This window comes from Nerophis lumbriciformis, linkage group LG02 (assembly GCF_033978685.3).
Source record: "Nerophis lumbriciformis linkage group LG02, RoL_Nlum_v2.1, whole genome shotgun sequence".
Lineage (NCBI taxonomy): Eukaryota > Metazoa > Chordata > Actinopteri > Syngnathiformes > Syngnathidae > Nerophis > Nerophis lumbriciformis.
Window position 1 is genome coordinate 26,551,431 of NC_084549.2, and position 22,474 is coordinate 26,573,904.

General features: G+C 40.8%; 1 protein-coding gene across 3 annotated transcripts in view; it reads right to left on the bottom strand.

The window, feature by feature from the left end:
- unc5b (unc-5 netrin receptor B) overlaps positions 1-22,474 on the bottom strand; it is a 116,414-nt gene that overhangs the window by 13,391 nt on the left and 80,549 nt on the right. For 2 of the 3 annotated variants that reach the window (XM_061959787.1, XM_061959778.1), the window contains exons 7-13: positions 19,759-19,923; positions 17,956-17,988; positions 10,987-11,181; positions 10,255-10,620; positions 1,761-1,848; positions 1,488-1,662; positions 1,179-1,418 (exon numbers count right to left, since the gene is read on the bottom strand). In XM_061959787.1, the coding sequence (XP_061815771.1) occupies positions 1,179-1,418; positions 1,488-1,662; positions 1,761-1,848; positions 10,255-10,620; positions 10,987-11,181; positions 17,956-17,988; positions 19,759-19,923 (1,262 nt within the window). The remainder of the gene's footprint in view (positions 1-1,178; positions 1,419-1,487; positions 1,663-1,760; positions 1,849-10,254; positions 10,621-10,986; positions 11,182-17,955; positions 17,989-19,758; positions 19,924-22,474) is intronic. The other variant, XM_061959796.1, reaches the window with a different exon arrangement.

Consider the following 22,474-nt stretch of genomic DNA (forward strand, 5'->3'; position numbering starts at 1 on the left):
CATGGCAAAGAGGAAATGTATCAAGACGTGGATACTCGTTCGGGCTTTCCCAACATATGACTTATTGTTCTAGTTCTAGTTGTCTCATGAACTAGTAGGGACGAAGCAAATGAGATACAGTATACCGACACCTCCCACATTAGTCAGTCTTTGGCGGTGTCCAGAGGCTGGTAGAATAACATGTTGGTCCATGTTTTGATGTTATCCCTCCATTTGATTTCAACAATGTAAAAAAATCACTTTTTTTCCAATGCATTAAATGCTTCATATTCCATCCATCCAACCATTTTCTACCGCTTGTCCCTTTCGGGGTCGCTGGAACCTATCTCAGCTGCATTCGGGCGAAAGGCGGGGTACACCCTGGACAAGTCGTCACCTCATCGCAGGCTTCATATTCATATTAATATTTAATTAAGCGCGATGATGTCACGTTATCGATGGGAAAATGCATTTTTAGACAATATAATAATAATAATAATAATAATAATAACTGGGATTTATATAGCGCTTTTCTAAGTACCCAAAGTCGCTTTACATGTAGAACCCATCAATCATTCACACCTGGTGGTGGTAAGCTACTTTCATAGCCACAGCTGCCCTGGGGTAGACTGACGGAAGCGTGGCTACAATTTGCGCCAACGGCCCCTCCGACCACCACCTATCATTCATCATTCAATTCACCGGTGTGAGTGGCACCGGGGGCAAAGGGTGAAGTGTCCCACCCAAGGACACAACGGCAGCGATTTTTTGGATGGTAAGAGGCGGGGAGCGAACCTGCAACCCTCAGGTTTCTGGCACGGTTGCTCTACCCACTACGCCATGCCGCGGCATGATTTGCCTGAGCGGCGAGGAGACTCCGAGAGTAACAAGCGGTAGAAAATAGATTAGAAAGGAAAAATTTACTAAAAAACTTGAGACTTCCCGCAGGCAGGATTATGGATTATGGACACACACACACACACACACACACACACACACGCACACACACACACACACACACACACACACACACACACACACACACACTAAAATAGATAGCCCAGCCACTGCCCAAATCAATTTAATCTAATGGGGCCCCCGAGTGAAAAAGTTTGGGGCACCGTGCCCTAAACTGAAAAAACTGCAAACTGAAAGCCAGAGGGACAATACACAAGAGCAACTGCGCCACAAACGCCCACCTTAAGTGCATGAGGTGTGTCATGGATGCAGTAAATACGCAGGCTGTAGTCCAGGGAGAGGCAGGGTGCTCGGGGTGCAAACAAAGCCAGCTGAAGGCGCTTGCAGGCAGGCTGTGGAGGGCAAGATTGACCCACCAGGCCATATGTGCCCAGCTGCTCCATGAGTACATGACAACACTCCTCCTCCAGCTGCAGATAGCATGGAGAGGACAAACTTTCCTCTCCCACTGTCAGCACCTCCTGGGGAAAAAAGATAGGTTGAAGCAGCGCGCTGACAAAGGACACTATTGTGTGGTATGAGTGTCTCACCTCCCATGCTCCCTGATGGGTCTGTGTCTTCAGTGTGAGTGTCCAGTCAGGTGTTGGCGTGTCCAGCTGGGCACAGTGGGGCAAGGTAAGGACAACTGGGCGATTGAGCAGCAAAGCAGACGGACCACAGCTCACTGCGGGGCTTAGCACAGTCTGACTGCCCTCTGAGGGTAACCTGTGAACGTCACACAATACGGCCAACACATCTATCTCACTCAACTTGGAAAAGAACACAGCGGAGGAGTCATGCTGAAGACACAATGTTTCACTCACGTGGTTTTCTCCCATTTGCTGATGATGAGGTACATCTCATAGAACTTCCCCTGGGGGATGGTGCCAGGCGGGACTAGAAGACTCACACCTGAGGGAGAAGTTGACCAATGTGTTACACTAAATGTGATGGACCGGGTCACCAAATTACATCTTTGAACAATAATTAAATATTATTATACATCAGTGCCAACAACAAAGACAAATATAATACACCATATGTAGGCCAGGCCTAAAAATACAATCTCAGATTATTTTACAAAAAATTCAATTTACGACTTTTATCCCTCTACTTTTTAAAGAAACCAATGAATACAAAAGACAGAGATAATTCAAAACATTTTTTTCTTTTATTTGATCAAACACTAGTAGTTTGAAATGACACTGTATACACTGCATCTTACTAAAATGGAATTTGTACAATGTTATTTTTAGACCAGATATAAATGTTACTTTTTATGCAATAATTTAAAACTAAATTAAGAGCTTACTCTGGGATGTAATACTTCTGCTTGAATGAAATATTTCTATACACAAAAATATAGAATTGTACATTGCATGCAAATGAATAATAATCTCCAACATTGAGATTAATAAAGTGCAAACTTAAAACTTCTGTCTTAAAAACACTTCTGTAAATAAAAATGTAGCATTGCACATTGCACGCAAATAAACAAACTCAAATAAATCAATAAATATACAAATAATCATTAAATTGTAAAACTATCAATCAAATCAATAAAGTGCAAACTTAAAACTTCTGTTTTGAATAAAATACTACTGTAAATAAAAATATACTATTGTACATTGTACAATACTATATAATAAAATAAATAATCTAGTAAAACCTTTAGATGACTATATAGTTTTATTATGTAGATAAACCCAGACTATTCCATAAGTTATCCTGGGCTCCTTGTCAGTGTGTACTAGGGTCGTCATTTTGGTACCGGTACCGGTACCAAAATGTATATTGATACTTTTCCATATAAAGGGAACTATGAAAACATTTCAATTTTGGCTTTATTTTAACATGAAATCTTACAATATGATAAACATATGTTTCCTATTGCACTCAAAGAACAATTTTAGAATGTTAAAATTTTACTTAAAGCACATTAAACACATTGTGTTTTTATTGTTGCACTCAAAGAACAATTTACAATTTTCCATAATCAAGAATTAATTAGAATATAGTAAAAAAAGCCTTATTAACATAATATTAATTTATTTACGATTTATGGTTGCCACCCCTGGTCTGTCCTTTAAGAAAAATAAAATTATTAGTAAGTACTAAAAACCAAACTATGGATAAATGTACACAGATAAGCCATGTAGTAAATAAACACACATTGGTTAAAGATAAAACACAAATTGTAGCAATTTGTTACCAAACTCAGTCATTTTACATGCACTAGTTGACGTTAGATAGGCGTCTTAACTCCGCTAATATTTGGCATCAATCCAAGCAGCTGTGTGCGCGTCTACATATCTACATGTTATGTATCTACATGTTTTTTTTTTTTTTTTTTTTTTTTTTTAATTTTTTTTTTTTATGTCCTGTCCAGCTTCTCAGGCAAATCATATAGTTGATGTAGATGCCCATGTCGGCTGTTCAGATTTACTTTACAAAAGAGAAGTGTAGGATACTTCTCTTGTTGCCTTATTTGTATTTGACTTTATTAAATGTATTTATATTATCATTTAGTGCAGCCGGGCCGGAGCAGGAGGGGATAGAAAGAGAAAAAAAAAGAAGACAGAGGGGGAAATTGTGGGGACAAGAGGGGGATTAGACAGAGAGACAAAAACAACAACAGCAAACAACAACAACAACAACAATAGAGCAACATCAGCAAATATGACATGTACAAATATGATGGTAAAAGTAATAGGAAAATAAGCAGTTAGCGAAAAATAAAAAATAATACAGAAATAACAATGAGCATTATTACACTACAAATGGATCAATACAAATACCAATAGAAATAGCGCTATTGATAATGAACAATACCAATAATTTACCTTTATTATCAACAATACAGTTGTTTAAATGCAACAATACATATACGTAATGATAACTTGAGATACGAAAGAATGCAGAAAAATGGAGGGGGAGAAAGAGAAGCAACCTACATTAACCTTGTAGATTGTTATAGTCACAATAGGTTAAGCTTTGTCAGTGTGCCATGTGTTACACCCAGTTTACCCTAGGGCAACAACGTTAATATATGTTTGATGAAACGTGATTATGTGCATGAGTGTAAGTATGCATATGTACTTGTATATGTACAGAATGTGTATATGTGTTTGTACAATGAATGTATATGTACAGAATGTGTATATGTGTTTGTACAGTGAATGTATATGTACAGTATGTGTATGTGTATGTTTGTATATTGAATGTGCGTGTGGATGTACGAACATTAGGTAGGTAAATATGTACTGTATTTGTGTATGTATGTGGGAGCGTAGGTACCTATGTACGTATGTGAGCATATGTGAATTTGCATGTACAATACAATCGACTCCCAGAGTGCGTGGGAGCCAGAGCACGGCCCCATCACCCCCGAGAGCCCAACCCACAAACAGGAGGCGTGGTGCCCAGGGAACCAGGGACCACCGCCCCCACGCAGCCAAGCCGGCCAGCGACAGGAACCCCAGAGCCCGACCCACCGTACCGCCCACAAGGGCCAGCAGCAGGCCGCAGACAGACGCACCCGGCAGAGGACAGGGCACGAGAAAAGCAGGGGACAGCCAGACCCCAAGCCAGCGAGAGACCACACCCCACACGGGCAGAAAGGCGAGACGCCCCGCCCGAGGGACCCAGAGACTCCCCGCAACCGGACGGGAAGACCGTCCCCGCCCCACCGGCAACCGGGCCCCCACGAGCCCACCCCCCACCCCCGGAGAGCGCGGCGAGGCCAGCCCCCGGCCACCCCACCCAAACCGGCCGCCGCAGGACCACCCAGGCACAGGGCCACGGGAACCACCCACCCCACCCGCAGGGACCCCAACGATGGAGATGGAACAACCAGCAACCGCCCCGCCGAGCCCCCCCCCTGAGGGAGGGGAAAATTAAAAAATAATATTAATAAAATATATTAAAAAATAAATAAATTAATAAATAAATTAATTAATTAATTTAAAAAAAAAAGAATTAAAAGAAGATCACAGACATGCTGACAAACAAGGTCACTACCCCAGCAACTGGCCGACTCGCAGCACCTCGGAATACCTTGCAGCACCAAGCTACCACAACAGACGCAGGGACTAGGCCCAACAGGCCCCAACCAAGACGGGCACCCGGAAGGGATGGACAGCGGGACCCAGGAGCTCCAGACACGCAGTTCGGATGCAGTAGCCTGAGGCGTCGACCCCCGTCTGACAGGCAGGCCCAGAGCGTACCCCCAGAAATATACATACATACATACATATATACATACACATACACACATACACGTATACATACCCACACATACACATATATACATATACATACACATATGTACACATACACATATATAAACATACATACATACACACACATATACATACATATACACAGTTCGTCAGCCCCGACAGCCATCACGCGCGCGCGCTGCCATCAGTCACAACATCAGCCACACCCCTACACCAGACCCAGCAGCCACGGGCACCCACACCACAAACAAACGGCAACAGAAACAGCAGACGCAATAACCCCAGACAGCCAGCACCAGCCAATCAAATCAAAGCGATCAAAAAAAAAACTGCGACCAGCAACCACACGCCACCAGGGCCACGGAGACCAGCCGGCGCCAGCCCGCCGGTCAGCCCGAACGCCAACACGCAAACAAGAGACACCAACAACCCCCCCAACCAAAAGGCCCCCCACCCCAACCCAAACCCGCACAAACACACCACCGCCCAAACAACCGAGACACAGCATCCAGACCAGACACGGGGGCTGCGCCGCCACCACACCAAGTCACCAACAGAGACCCCACAGCGCAAGGTCGGGCCACACGGGCACGGACCCCATCCAACAGGAAGTGAGACCCGCGCGACGCCACACACAAATAAATAATAAGATTAAAAAAATAAAAATAAAAAAATAAAATAAAATAAAAAATAAAATTTAAAAAATAAAATAAAATAAAAATAAGTAAATAATAAAAATAAAAATAATAAATACATTAAAAATAAAAAAATATATATAACAATAATAAATGAATAAAAGCCTGGCAGGCCACCAGACCGCAGTCCCCCCGGCCGACGAGGCAATGAGGGGTGCGCCGAACCCCAAACCCCCCATGCATATGTACAAGGCCCCCAGAGTGTCTACTGTGTAGTTAAAATTAGGAGGTCAGCCGTTACAGCCGACCTCCAGTCCCTATTGATGTGTGTACTGTAGCGTGAGTGAGATATGTATGCTTGTGGGAACTAATAATGCGATTAAAATTGGGGAACATCAAGGTCATGGTGGGTCCCAACCAAACCAAGCCCCCCAAATCCTAAGTGTCTAATATGCAGCTAAGATTGAGGGATGGACGAGCAGGGGACAAGACAGGAGGACTGGAGCCCCATTGGAGGCATCCTCAACCCCCCGCCATGCCTCCCCGCAGGACAATCCCCAAAGTCCTATATATGTGTGACTGTGTGCGCTATAAGTAGGAGGACTAGAGGGCCCGGACATCCCCCCAGTCCACGCGGCCGACAACCAGGAACTACGGCCAGGAGGCCGCCACTCCCCGCCACAGCCCGTGACCCACACCAGACCACTTTAACGTGACGCCACGCGAGCCCCACCCCCCGCCAAACAAAGCCAGCCCCCGCCCGCCCCAACCCAACCCTGCAGAGCCCATACCGGCAACCAAACGCAGAGAAACCGCACAGCCCCCACGCCCAATGCAAACACCGCATCCCGGCCATCCACACAGCAACGTGCCCATACGAGTCCCGGCCAGGGGAAGGAGCCCCCCAACGGGGCCAGAAGCCAATGCATCCCGTCCGCCCGCCAGCCCCCAAACCAGCCGGCAAGCTGGTTTGGGGGCGTATCTACATGTTAAGTATCTACATGTGCACAACAGAGGAGCTGGTTAACTTTGTTATGAGAATAGTGTATGTGTGTTTGTGAGAATGGCAACGTGTTGTCTGAGTGAAGTCAGTGAGTAAGTGGACGAGTAAAGAGAGGGAGCGGTAGCGCATGCACTGCGCAGTAGAGTGATGACTGAAAGCAACCAGAATGTCACAAATCAGCGCCCTCAAATTCTGACCGGAAAGCGGAGCTTAGCAGACCCATTGTAAAGTGAAGGGGGTTACCCCCGACGAAAACATCGACCCTGAAGGGAACGTCTGCCCTGTGCTCCTTGGCGGCAGTCTGCACCGGAGCCAAGTGACAAGTGTAACAACTACATTATTACATGTCACTCTTTATAACTCCTTGTGCAGATCTGAATTTTTATTATTTAAATGTTTACCTAAGTTTGAAGCAAAGGTGTTAATACTAATCGTCACGTTTGGCGAGGCGTGTTTTGAAGCAACACTTGAAGCGCAGCGCTTCTTTGTTTAAAGTGTCACCTTTACCGTTAGTTTTGAAGCCCAAATACCTCCATATTGCGCTTCACGCACCCTCTTTATTAACCAGTAGAATTGCAGTTTTTGGCCATTCTTCCTCTGCAAGATGTTATTGCTTGTATGGTATAAATGATTTCGCCACAATACGCTGCTTCCAAGGTGGTGTTATTGTTGCGGTCTTGTAGGCCTCGTGAAGAGTTGCATTTCCCCCACTTGGCTCGATGCTGTTTCAGATGCTGGAATAAGTTTGTTGTGCTGCTGTCTTTTTTAAAGAAACTTTGCAGCGTGCAGTCACTTTTTCTACGTCTGTTGCCGCAAATCTAAAGCACTGGCAACACTTTTCTTTTCTTTGGAACAAACGTCTTGCTCTTGTTAGCATTAGCATTAGCCATGTTTTGTGTTAGGCTTGTGGGTCTCCGCTAAGAAAGTAAGGGGGCGGGCGAGAGCGACAGAAGCCAATGTGGGCAAAAAAATATGCCGGAGCAAGAGGAAAAAAACATTGATTTTTTAGTTTTTAAATAGTCTGCAACAAAAAACTTAAATTTATCAATGGAATTGATTTGTCGCCCTGGCCTAACTATATCCTAGGGCGGCACGATTATAGGCAAAATAATAGTCGCGATTATTAAATACGATCATTATTATTATTATTAGGGGTGTAACCTTTGATCAATGTGTCGGTAAATCGATTTATACTCCTAAATTTCAAGTATATCGATCGTGCTCGGCAAGTTTGCCTTCCGGAAAATAGTTGTTGATCCACAGTCGTTTAAAAAGGGAATCGATCGATTTTATCGATACTAGACAAAGGAAAACGTTGGATTTAAGAACAGCAGACTTTGTATGATGTTTAACACTTTTATTGAAAAGGACCTTAAATGATAAGTCTATTTTGCCCGTCTGTGGGGTGGTCAAAACAAAAATGGCGGATGGCTACGGTGTCTGAGAAAGATCACAACAAACGCTAAAGCCACAAGACAATATCAATAATTACAACACAAAAACTTTCAGCTACAGCACAATTGCGAAAGCCACAAGAAAGACAAACAACATATCTCTCAACAAAATAATAAAAAGCCGCAACACAACTTTAAGCCACAAAAGACGCGGAAGTGGTAGCGGAGCAAGTTAAGTGACACACTGACTTCCGGAACACAACAACATAATCAGAAAGAAACAAATAGAAGAGATGGAAGGAGGCTATGGAAATTAGAAAGCGAGGGGCCAGCGCCATCAACAGGGATGAGAGAGCATACATGCTTCCGCACACCTGGGTCGCGGTCCGTCATCGACAAACCCCAGGGCAGAGAACAGATACTGTATGGCCGGGTCGGGGAACTTTATTTAGCAGGTAAATCTACTGTTAAAATGTTGGTTACTGTACTTTTATTGAAAATTGCTTGAATGTTTAAAATGTGAGCAGAAAGTGTTTCCTCAGGTTAATTCAACAATTGGTTGCACTTTATTCAAATAAGATGTGAATGCTTTGGCCATTAATTGTTGTTTACTTGCTTGTTTGTATCCATAAATCATCTATACATAATTCCCTACAAGAAACAACAGGGATGTAGGAAACTTCACCTGCAGGATCCAGTATCCACTATTTATTTCAGTCAAACTGCTTGATTTGTGTATATATATATATATATATATATATATATATATATATATATATATATATATATATATATATATATTGAGGGGTTGGGATATTATAAGCATCTGCTTCATCCAACCCCTTTTCAAGCCTTGCATAAATGTGATGTACTGTGCAGGTTTGAAATAAATACTTCAATTCAATTAAAAAAAATATATAGTACAGGACAAAAGTTTGGACACACCTTCTCATTCAATGCATTTTCTTTATTTTCATGACTATTTACATTGTAGATTGTGAATTATATTTATATAGCACTTTTTTGTCTAGTGAGCGGTTTACATAGTGAAACCCAATATCTAAGTTACATTTAAACCAGTGAGGGTGGCACTGGGAGTAGGTGGGTAAAGTGTCTTGCCCAAGGACACAACGGCAGTGACTAAAATGGCGGAAGCGGGGATCGAACCTGGAACCCTCAAGTTGCTGGCACGGCCACTCTACCAACCGAGCTATACCGCCCCGATTGTCACTGAAGGCATCAAAAATATGAATGAACACATTTTATATTCTACTTTCTTCAAAATAGCCACCCTTTGCTCTGATTACTGCTTTGCACACTCTTGGCATTCTCTCGATGAGCTTCAAGAGGTAGTCACCTGAAATGGTTTTCACTTCACAGGGTTGATTAGTGGAATGTATTGCTTTATCAGTTGTGTTGTTAATGAGGTGTGTCCAAACTTTTGACCTGTACTGTATAGTTGACTGAAAGAGCACGCACTTGCCGATGATGTCACGTTATCAATAGGAAAATGCATATTTAGACAATAATTTGCCCGAGCGGCTAGGAGACACAGAGAGTAACAAGAGGTAGAAAATGGATTAGAAAGGACAGATTTTTTTAAATAATAATACAAAAAAAAAAAAAAAAAAAAGTTTTTTTTATTTTAATTTTTTTTAAAACTCAGGATTTTCCACGGGTCGGATTTTGGACCCTGGCAGGCCGTATCGGGCTCGCGGGTCAGAGTTTGTGGACCCCTGGGTTAGCCATTACACAAATTTAAACAAAACTAAGATGTGGATATTTTGTTCATACATAGTTTATTGATTAACGTACATTGTACTGCTTTTAGTATTTTTAATGTACAAAATGTATCCAAGTAACCCACGCATATTTCATTTTGTCTGTAAGCGGCCCTCACTGGTAAAAAGTTTGGACACCCCTGACTTAAATCATTCTCTAGGAACCAAGAAGTGGTCTGCCAACTCAGTCAATTCCTTATGGACTATAGAATCATGTGACTGGTGCACATGTTTGTGTCAGTTTTAGTGCAATGATGTGATTACCTGTGCTGGGGATGGTGAGACGCCCCCCCAGATGGCCCAGGGTGGCGCTGGTGCTCAGCCCGGGATCTCTGGACAGCGTGTGGCTGTGGAAGTGTCGCTCCCTTCCCCCGGTGCCCACAGACTTCAGACTGAGGATCTCGCCGTCTGCCGAGCACATGTCGGCGGGGATCTCCAGTGATGAAAGGGTGGAGGAGTTGTACACCTTGATTTTGAGACTGGGCAAGGGGTCTAACAGCGGGGAGGTGGTCATGGGGATTTTGTGGCTGTCGTTGACCCCCTGCTGCAAGGAGAAGAGAGGGCTGCGGAAAGCCCCCGCTGTGGCTGTCAGGTCAGGAGGAGCAGATGGATGCAGAGGATGGGGGTTATCTGTGGACACGTACACACAAGAGAGTGAGGCTCTTCTCTTATCTGCAGAAATGAGACGGGCTCAGCTGAGAGTGCAAAAAGTGATGCGAGTGAAATGGATTAATGTTGCTAATTAATATTTGATGGCCAGAACAAGAGAAGAGATACCATGACAAATGCTTCAACTCTGAAATATGTAATGCGGTAAAAGAAGGGAGAACTGTCTACGTGAGAGCAGATAATGGTGTATGGTATAAAAATAATTCCTGATAAAAATAGCACGCACCGCAGAGAGTGAAATAAAACGAGTAGAGGCAAGAACAGGGAAAATAAAACAAGAAATCAACCAGTGTGCGTGTGTGTGTGTGTGTGTGTGTGTGAACTCACCTTGTCTGGGAGGCTTGTAGTTGCCAGGGTGAAAGGCAGCGGTGAGAGCAGAAGAAGAGTCAGTGATGTCGCCGTGGAGATGGCTACATCTGCGCCGGTATGCCAGGATGCCCACGCACAGGACCAGTATCACACACAGCAGCAGCGCCCCCACCAGGCCCGCGTAGACCGCCACACCCATATCAGGCGCCAGTGCTGAAAGAGGAGCAAAACGTTAGATTGACATACACTGAAAGAAAAGTGGAAAAGAGGGTACAAACAAACACGTGTTAATCACTGAGGGAGTTTATTAGTAACCAGCATCACATTTAGTTTTATTATGCAGCTTCAGGTCAAATTTGTTGCATCATTTTCTGGCCACCAGAATTAACTTAAACCGGTTGAGTACAGTAACTGTTGTTACATCCGAACCATGAATAAATATGAGATTCCCTGAGTCGAGAACATGAATATTATAGTCAACATTTTTATTTTAGGCAACAATCTGCTTTAGAGCAAAATTAAGCTTTGACTAAACTTTACAAAGACCCGGAAAAAAGTGATGATTGTGTGGTCCATCTGTTACTTTGTAATCGCTTGGAAAATGAGAAGGCACAATTGCACCAGTCACTTCTAATCTTTGCAGTGTGCATACGAACATCGGAGTGTTGGTGACTTGATTTCAAGGCCCTGCCAACACTCCTGCTGGGATCTTTCCAGTCTTGTTTAAGAGGATGATCCAGAAAAGCAACACAGACAAACAGTGGGAGAATTCCAAGCTTCATGGATGGTGGAAATGCTGGCCTAAGTTCACCTGCTCCCCACTGGGCTTCATCTCCTTTCTCTCCTGCTGGCTGACTGGTTGAGATTAGTTGGCTCAATGCAGCCAGCTCAACCCTGACTACTAAAAGCAGCAATTAGTAATAACTGTTGTTTTTTTCCCCACTACTCGGCTCCCACAAAAGTTGCAAAGTGCTGTCCAGTGATAACCTCGGAATCCACTCAGTGTATTTTATGGATGTTGACTACATGTACTGAATGTCGACCAAAGTGTAAGCTTAAAACATTATAATAATAGCCACATTTATTATTTTACTTTGCTTCCTACAAGCTGAGATCGACAAGAACAGGAGAGCTGTGGGTTTTTAGTGTTCTAGTTTTAATTTCTCAATCCTGGAAGCCATGCTTACATTTATACTAATGAGTTTGGTTGGATATTTTGGTCAAGTCCACACGATAATGAACATTCAGCATCATCATTTGATTTGAATAATTGGCCATGCTACAGTATATGTGCATGTGTTTTGTTAAAAGACTAAAAAATATATATTTTAAGGAAAACTGCACCTTTCTTTGAATTTTGTTCAGCATCCACAACCATTATGTGAGACAAGAACACATGAATTTCTCTTTACTGTGCATTCTAAACAGTGAAAAACTGCTAATCTGAGGCGGCTAACAATGTAGGTAATGAGGTCTTTACTATTCCGCTAAAAAAAAACCCATCGAAAACCCACTAACAACGCTCTGTTTACACCTATCTGCAAATTAACCAAGCGACAGCGACACATCGCCTGCCATACAGTAAATTGCTGCTGCTGTATTGTCTTAGAGTTAGGAAAAGTTAATGTTAGGTCATAAATCATACATCTCACCTGTAAAGTATGAGGTTGTTGCATTTAGAGAAGTTGACAATACATACACTACCAACTTAATACTGTACGGCTCTCACCAACAAATGGAATGCAGCATAAGACTAACACCACAAGTAGGAAGCATTTTTTTTTATCTGAGCAGTGAGGATTTTCTGAATTTAGCAGCTCAATGAGAGCATAAGTGCTGAAAGATACAACCATCTCATCAGTCAGCATCCCATTGAGAGCGAACATCGTAAGTCACTGTTTTACATTCCTTTTTGAAGCGTTTAGCAATAGTTCTACGTGTCTGCAATCAGTGGTAGCAAACACAGAAAGTGCTCTCCATGTTTTTGTTGTCAATGGAAATTAGCTTGTGTTGCTATGCAGTCTGTGAAATCAATGTCCGGTAAAATCACGAAAATACAGTAAATATTACATGTTTTCTTAAATGTACAAATTACATATATTTTTACAGCATCTATATCAGGGGTGTCAAACGTACGGCCCGCGAACACGTTTTATCCGGCCCGCGAGATGATTTTGGTAAGTATAAAAATTAGCTGGAATTTTTCAATGAAAGAAACTGCTCTTCTAAATGTGTCCACTGGATGTTGCAATAGCAATTCTTTGTATCCCATGACTTCAGAGGGTGCGGAGCTATGTGCCTGGTTAAGATAGAGGACTGGGGACACATTATCTGGGCGCACATAAATAATCTGAAATAACATGTATCCCCTTCTAACTTCATGTGTGATTCATGAAAGGAGTCCAAATTCACACGTTTTGTTGTAGATGATGTGTACAGAATAAACCATATGATGTTGGTACATCAGTTGAGGAAAATGAGTAAATTACATTAATAACATTCTGTTATTAATATAATCTGAAGACAATCTGAAATTGTCTTTATTTTTAAGTTATCATGACATGATTTTACCAGTCCGGCCTACTTGGGAACAGATTTTCCTCTATGTGGCCCCTGAGCTAAAATGAGTTTGACACCCCTGATCTATATAAAACAGTATTGGAGGTTTTTGGAGGGCCTTATAGGCGGAATAAATCGTATTCCAATGACCTGCATTAACGCGCAGTTTCTCACTAAAGCACAGAAAAGGGAAAGACGTGTGTTCTTGTCTCAATTGTGAATGATGGGCCAAATTAAAAAAATGTGCAGTTTTTCTTTTAAAAACAATTATTTGTTTTTATGACATTTTAGTATAACATGTTTTTGCTCTACTTTGCATTTTTGGTTTTAAATATTTTTTTTGATTAAATGTATTTCTACAACGTGCCCCCTACCCCAAAAGACAAAACAAAAACAGCCTTACTTTTGTCACCTCTAGTTTACGTAATTCACCGGAAAGGCTAAGAATCACCGAATGACGTAAGAGTGTACCTAGGCTCTGTCTTCTTACCACTATAACTAGTCTAGACTTGCGCTAGACCACGGGGAAGACCCACCCAGGACATGGTGGAGAAACCATATCTCCCAGCTGGCCTGGGAATCCCTTGGGATCCCCTCGAGGAAAACTGTACGAAGTAGCTGGGGAGAAGGAAGTCTGGGCTTCTCTGCTTAAGCTGCTGCCCCCGCGACCCGATTTCGGATAAGCGGAAGAAGATGGGTGGATGGATGCAATTTATAGGAGTTTTGATGCATAATGCCTCCTGCCAAGTTTATTTTTGGCAGTCCAAATGTATCTGTGGTGGACCACAACAAATAAATGATGTACTGTATAGAAGACACTGCAAAAAAACAAAAACTCTATTTTTTCTCTATCGTTCTTATATAGACAGAACCCAATGAGGCATCTTATTGTCGTCATATCTTAAACAGTTTAGGTACTGCATAAAGACAACTGGAAAAGCAATGAAAGCACAAGAGAGGTTTACTGCCTGTCCCACCGCTAATGTATAGACCAATAAAGTATGTTAGGTAAAGTACATGATTCAGGGCTGGAATGGCCGCAAAAAGACGACACTAAAACTATGAGTACAATTCAAATGACCTGTTTTTGGGTCACATTCTCACATAGTGTTACTTTACTGCAAAAGGGAAAAATGGTTAAAGACAAATATGAGGGAACAGAACTGAAATTAGGCAATTTGTCAAAAAACGATGGAGAGTATATAAATATGACTATGAATTGTTGAGAGGACAAATGTGAGGAAACGGTGAGAAAACAAGAGCAAAATTTGAATGATACGCAGGAGATGAGCATGGGGGGCTGGGGTGTACGAGCCAGAGGCAGACTGGCTAGGAGAGGAGACGCTTCCACGCTTAGGTGGCGCGATTGAACCAAATCCGACAGCCGTCCGCACTTATTACCAGAAAGGGAACAATAGGGAATTAGGTGCATTACTAAGGCTGCCCTCCCCTGAGTCCATGTCACATTGCACTAAAGGAATTAGCATCACTTTAAATTTGAACCATATCAAAGATTAGCTGTACAAAACAAGCCTGCTGTTCTTTCCACAACTCAGAGACCAGCCATTTCAACCTGATCACTTTTTGTTTAATTTACAATTTGTAGTTTTTCAGTTCATTATCAACTAGAGTGAGGTGACAACATGGAGTGCAGGTAGGACGCGGGTCAGACATCCTACATCGACTGGATAAAGTGTGACCACACAATGCTGCACACAACACAAAAGTTAAGGAGGCCATTCCAGTGAATCAGTGACTTTTGCATTTATTAATGCATGATGACATTTTATTTGAAATATTTATTTTATTAAACAAAGTTCCTTGCACATTGATCTGATTGTACATTTAATGAACATATTTTAAAATATTAATCTAATGTAACTTGAACACTGAAAAAAATTGCTTTTGTTGCATGTTCCCACATTACCTTGAAATATAATTTACATTAAAATCATTCAGAAATGTTATATTTTTTGTATATTTGTTTATCCCAACTAAACTTTGCTCATCTGACAAAAGGTAAAATTGAGTAAAATTCACATTTTGTCGTGTTGTTGAGTTTTCACTCATCCCTTTTACCTTAACACATTATGCCCTCTAAGAATTTGAAATATTCCACAAGTCACATGGTCCACAGGAAGTTGCATCATTACACATGCACACATGGGATAATAGATAGAACTAGATACTCGGGATGTAGGAATATGAACAGTTCATATTATAATTAGGTGATTGGGGCAGCACGGTGGGAGAGGGGTTAGTGCGTCTGCCTCACAATACGAAGGTCCTGAGTAGTCCTGGGTTCAATCCCGGGCTCGGGATCTTTCTGTGTGGAGTTTGCATGTTCTCCCCGTGACTGCGTGGGTTCCCTCCGGGTACTCCGGCTTCCTCCCACTTCTAAAGACATGCACCTGGGGATAGGTTGATTGGCAACACTAAATTGGCCCCAGTGTGTGAATGTGAGTGTGAATGTTGTCTGTCTATCTGTGTTGGCCCTGCGATGAGGTGGCGACTTGTCCAGGGTGTACCCCGCCTTCCGCCCGATTGTAGCTGAGATAGGCTCCGCAATATCGAAGGGAATAAGCGATAGAAAATGGATGGATGGATATTATAATTATTGTTACCAAAATGATCACCATTATTATTTTAATCACGTTATTGTTGAATGTGCTCATGAATTAGTTAACCCACACTGAAATCTAATAAAGGGGACCTATTATTCACAACCAACTTTTCTTACCCATTGGTGCCTGTTTTTGTGTATTTGGCTTTTGCAAAAGTGCCGCAAATTTCAAATCAAACCGTGGATGCATATTAATAAAACAATCTTACCTGTCTTAATACTTCCTGTAAGCGAGTCGTTTGGAATTTTCCCCCCGTTGTGATGTTTAACAACTGGTGACGTCAGCGGATATTTCCATATGTTGTAAAGGTTTACCCGAAGAGTTTTGAGCGAGTCCGACATTGTATTCAATAAGTTCTTTCTTTTTACGTAAAATGTAATGCATCACACAATTCCAGTTGTTTCATTCTGAAAAGGAGTAGGAAGAAGCAGAGCTTATTTAATCCTACCCCTTTTCATATCATAGCAATTTTATCCAATTTCCTAGTTCTCTGTAACGTAACAGTGAACAAATAAATAATTAAAAAAATAATATACCATAGATAGATAGATAGATAGATAGATGGATAGATAGATAGATGGATAGATAATACTTTATTGATTCCTTCAGGAGAGTTCCCTCAGGAAAATTAAAATTCTATCAGCTGTGTACAGAATTCAGATTGAATTTAATAAGTAACAAGTAAATAATGGGGGTATAAATGGAAATAAAATAGAAAAATATTGCAATAAGAATAAAAATAAAAAGCAACAATAAAAATAAAAATATTACAGTAAAAATAAGAATATAAACAAAAGAAACTAGCAAGTGGTGACCTTGTTATGAAAATGTATTGCAATGTTTAGTAAGCAAACAAATATTAAATACATAAATAATCTTTGTCTCAATTAAAAAAAGGTTCAAGATGTTCATCATAATTCTTGTTCTGTGTACTTTGTGAACACTTGTAGTTGGAACAGTCTCTAAAACTGAATCATATTGGTGCTTTGTTTGATTTCTTTGGTTAATCCATTCCATAATTTAATTCCACATATATAGATATGCTAAAGGTTTTAAGTGTTGTACGAGCATACAAATGTTTTAAATTACATTTTCCTTTAAGGTTATATTTGCCCTTTTTTGTTGAGAAGAATTGTTGTACATTCTTGGGTAGTGGTTTATAGTTTGCTTTATACATAATTTTAGCTGTTTGCAAATGCACCAAATCGTTGAATTTCAATAATTGTGATTGAATAAATAAAGGGATTGTATGTTTTCTATATCCAACATTATGTATTATTGTAATTGATCTTTTTTGTAAAACAGTTAGTGAATGAAGCGCACATTTGCAGTTGTTTCCCCATATTTCTACACAGTAACTCAGTCCTGTAACCTAAATTATTTTTAATAATTTGATTAATTTATTAATTTTATTAATTATTTTTTCTTAGATGTTTTTTGTTTATTTTTTAAAATATGTATTTTGTTCAATCACTGTAATGTGCTTAGCGTCAACATGCTATTCGCACAAATGGTATTTGGCTATTTTTCATGTATTTTCTAATTCAATCCTAAAAACTCACTCCCTTCACTTTCAGTCTTGTTACTCAAATAAGTCATCTTAGTCTTTGGAACCTTTAACAAAAAAGTCGGAACTGGGTTTTTATCAGATTTAGAGTGGTTAAAAAGACATAAATCTAAGTTTATTTTGATTTACAACAAACAAATGACACCGATTTGATGGAATGGTCCTAAGACTCCAGACAACACCAAGGAGTACGAAAGTAGGATGTTAAAGAGTGACATCATGACAAAGTGAACTTACGATGGCTTGCATGTTCAATAGAAATCTTTTTATCTGTTTGAACAAGAGAAAAAAGAGAGAAGAAAGAACAAATATGAAACTTTATGTAAATCAAAGATAACAGAACACAAAGAAAATAGAATTGGCTTATAATTATGAAAAAAAGAGAAATGTAAAAAAAAAAAAAAGTCCAGCAGTGCTATCGAATTGATTTAGATATAAAGAACACTATTGGGAGGCCAGTGACATGATGGCTATCAAAAGAAAATGACTGAAGTGGATGGTTACCACGAGAATGAGAGTGGCTCTAGAGATAAGTGGGGTGTGTGGAGATGAAGAGATTGAAATCATGCTGTCATGGCTGCTAACATCTTTGTAGAGTATGATAGAGTATCACCTTCATTTCACATCAACAACATCATCTGTCCTGGAAGGAGCATTGTTTAACATATTAGCTACGCCTGCAAGATGTAATGGGATTCAGTACACAAATGTAACAAAAACACGCATACAGATGCATGACTATAAGGTAGCCCTCGGAGAGACATCATCTGAATAGTACATTCAAACACAAGTGCATTTTGTAAGATTGATGGAGGGAATCATACAATTGGCCTGTGTTAATATCGCAACTATTGCTGTGATCACACAAAAGGTTCATGTTCCAATTATAAGCACTGCCAATGTAAACCCAACGAGCCCCATTGGGATACAATATTTACATTTTTATCATACAACCGTTTGGTTTCTTTTGCATTGGATATTATTAGATTGAGCAAGTGACCAAACATCTTTGCTGAGAGGTCACAAAAACGTTTCAACATGTCTCCTGTTCATCCAGCAGTAGAATCCACCATCAACAAAGTGACATTTATAACGTCTGTTTTTGTTTACCCTCAAAGGAATTACAATTAATGAGACACAGGAGAGTCAAATAATAATACTGTAAAGGCAAAAAAACAAGTCAATCAGTGATCTGTGGTATGCCAAGTGACACTTTCACAGATTCTCCATAATGCTTGTCATCTTGTGTAACAATAACAGGAGTGCATCTTTTCCCTTCGAGACATTTTTGTGTTGGTTTGATCTGCTGCTACAAGTAAGACGGTTTATGTCTGTATTGTCGTGTATGTCTAAGAGCGGAAGTGAAGCTCTGAGGGAACATCCAATCCCCTTGTTGCTTTCCGGGAGGTTTGTCCAAATGCTTGAACGCTACTTTGTGTACGTCTCTTAGTGTGTGCTCTAATACACTGTCAGATGGATTCTTCCCAGCTCATCACGGCTTCCACACTTGATGTCAGCGCTCGTCTGCCTCACTCTCATATGCTCTTCCTTGTGCTAATTTTTTGACTTGGATGTGTCATGCTTGTTTGCCGCTCTGGTAGCCGTCTCTAACTCTCCGTCTGTGCTTTTTAGACGTGGCTCACTGGCCTTCTCCCTGTGCAAGCTAACACGTTCCTCCATGAAACATCTGTTAGTAGGATGTAGCTGTTTTTTTTTTCTCGCATCTATCTCTACAGGATGCATGTCCTACTCATGCCGCTGCAAGAGGCTTCCCACCTTGAGGTATGCAGAGCTGTATAAAATCGATTTGCCATGCCATGCTCCTTATAAAATAGACTGTCTGTGCAAAGAAATCACTTTCTGTTCTATTATCACTTGAATGACCACCTGGGGCAACAACTATAATAGAAGGGGTTATGTCCGGATGGAGGCCTGAGAAACTCTATATGCCCTCAGATTCTATCATACAGAAGATTTAATGTGGGAATATACCCAAGTTTAGTATTTACTCAGTTCAAAAGCCAACACAAGGTTACTTACTGCGTGCACATAGCCCCTCAGTGCAGTTTTTACTCTCCATCATGCTGCCGCTGCAATGCTCCCCTCCATTTCTGGGTGCGGGGGCCAAGCATTCGCGACTTCGCCAATGGGTACACTCTGTGCTACAGGCGGACCACTTTGCCCATTCTGTCCAGCCTCCATCCACTGGAATGACGCAGAACACATGTGAGAAAACAAACCAACGATCAAAAAACTTCAGTCACTATTGCAGCAGGGAATTGGACCTGATCATCCTAAACGATTTATTGAATAATAACACAGATTCGGTAGAAGTGGATAATTTAGTTATGAGAGAGATTTTTATGATCTCAGGTCCGAGTCATGGTTGTGCATCAACTGGCACAACTGTGTGAGACATTTAATTAGTACAGGGGTCATGATGTGAATGTAATCAATTATAGGACATAAAAGAGAATCATCCAATGTTGTGGCTGGTGAAGGTGGATTAAATGACTAGGTCCTATTAAGATACACTATTACTCCCACTAAGTGACTGACAGCAATATGAAAATGGCATAAAAATGCAATTACATGTAACACTGACACATGTTAACATGTAAAAAAAAAACTAATAAACTAAAGCAGTGAATTTTACAGACAATAAAAATGGAGTTTGGGAAATAATAAATTCCAGTCAAAAGCTGGGACACATCTTCTCAAATGTAAAAAAATATAAAAGAAAGCAACTAAAATCAAAAGTACATTTTGCAATAACAAGCCTATACAAATGGTATAAGTCTTCAGTGTAGAAGGTGCCCAATTACCCCACTGCAAGTGCACTGAGGTAATTGGCCCGTTGAAGCTTTTACAGGAGATAAAAACAAGGGCAAAGGTTTTTCTTCTATGATCACAAAATATTTGAAAATATTCAAATTGACCAGTTATTTATAATTAGATTTATTTATAATATACTGTATATATATATTTTTTGGACTACGAATTGTTCAGAGGACAGAGGTGAGAGACGCAATGGAGAGAGCTCAGCACTGAGTCAAAGTTCTTGGAATTTTTTGGCACTTTCCTTGCAAACAGGTCTTGACCATGATTCCAGATCTGTTTACGTCTTGTTGTTGAAACTAACTCCTGGAAAGAGACGAGGTACAACTGCCGAAGATCCCTCGCAAGATGAGCTACGTCTATCTCTAACTCTATCTCTAACCTCTGAGCTTCAAAGCCGTCAAACCAAAACATGGGGAGAAAAAAGGCTTCTACTGCAACAAATGCAGAGAGGGAGGACTTGGAACAGAGTCGAGAATCAGGTAGTAACCAAGAAGTAAGGATGATGGAGTGTTTGCTTGGCTTGATAGACAGCATGAGGACATGAAACACTAAGGAAGTGAGGAATGATACTGCAAACATTCTTGAACAAATGGATGGCCTGGAAGGAAAAGTGCTTGGACGAGAAGAAAAAGTGAATACACAACCAACTTTTCTTACCTATTGGTACCTGTTTTTATGTATTTGGAAACTGCATGAGTCCCAAAACTTTGAAATTAAACCGCGGAGGCATTGCGTAGATATCTATAAAAAGACCTTCATAATTCTTTCAAACGAGCTGTTTGTAATTTGCACGATTTGTGATGTTATGCAACATGTGACAGGAGCAGATATCTTCATGTACAGTAAAGGTTGACCCAAAAAACTTTGTGGGAGTCTGCCATTGTAGTCATTCAGTTCCGTCTTTTTCTATGTTCAGTATATCCTCTGGTCTTGGGGCAGACTGGCTCGTACATGCACATGCATCCTCCGCTGTCGCCATCGCTAACACAAAGTAGCGCATAGTTCTTAATTAGATCTGTCAATAGATTCCATATGGAAGCGTTAAAACCTACAACATGGCTGACGGGGAGAGGGCAGAATCAAAATGGAGGCACGTAAATAAGACTGCCCACCAAATGGTGCATCCTGAAGAGACGGTCAGAAAGCGGCTTAAAGATGGTCTGTAAAACATAATCTATGCAAAATTTTGACCTAAGGACCACCATTACATGTTATGTAGACCACAAGGAAGAAGAAAAAAACCGTAATATGACCCCAATAATGAAGCAAAATGATGAAAAGGATCACATGAGGGATGTTCCGATCATGGTTTTATACTGCCGATTAATAACTGTTACAGTTTGTTAATCACTTATTTCTTGGCGTTGTTTCAAGCTAGATTAACGGTTAGCCTAGCTACTACCGTGCCTGCTTCTGGCTTGCTCTTGTTGTGGAACATGTTTTCCTAGGTCACATTATATCTCAAATTATGGGTCAGATTCAGGAAGTGCAAGAGTTTGTTCACATGAAAAATGTGATTGTGACAGATGTTCAGCTAACATGCATGCCTAATGGCAGAGCAAAAGGTGGCCAATCATCTGCATTAAAAGAGGTTGGATGTGGATGTGACATGCATTCCAGTGTCTAGCAGCAATAACACCACGCATGTCATCGTCATAAGGTCGACTACAAGGAAATAAAAGACACAACTCAAAAGACTTGATGCAGCTTGAAGTCAACATTAACAACGCACACAAAAACACAATAGTAAAATATTAAGTGATACATAACCTCAATTTAACAGTGCTTTAACTTAAGAGTGTTTTGAGGTAAGGCAATCTCTTGGCTAATTGTTATGTTTTAAGTTGCAACCAACAATTTTATGTTACAAACTCCACCGCCATTAGTTGGTGTATGGAATGTCACAGTGAACCCT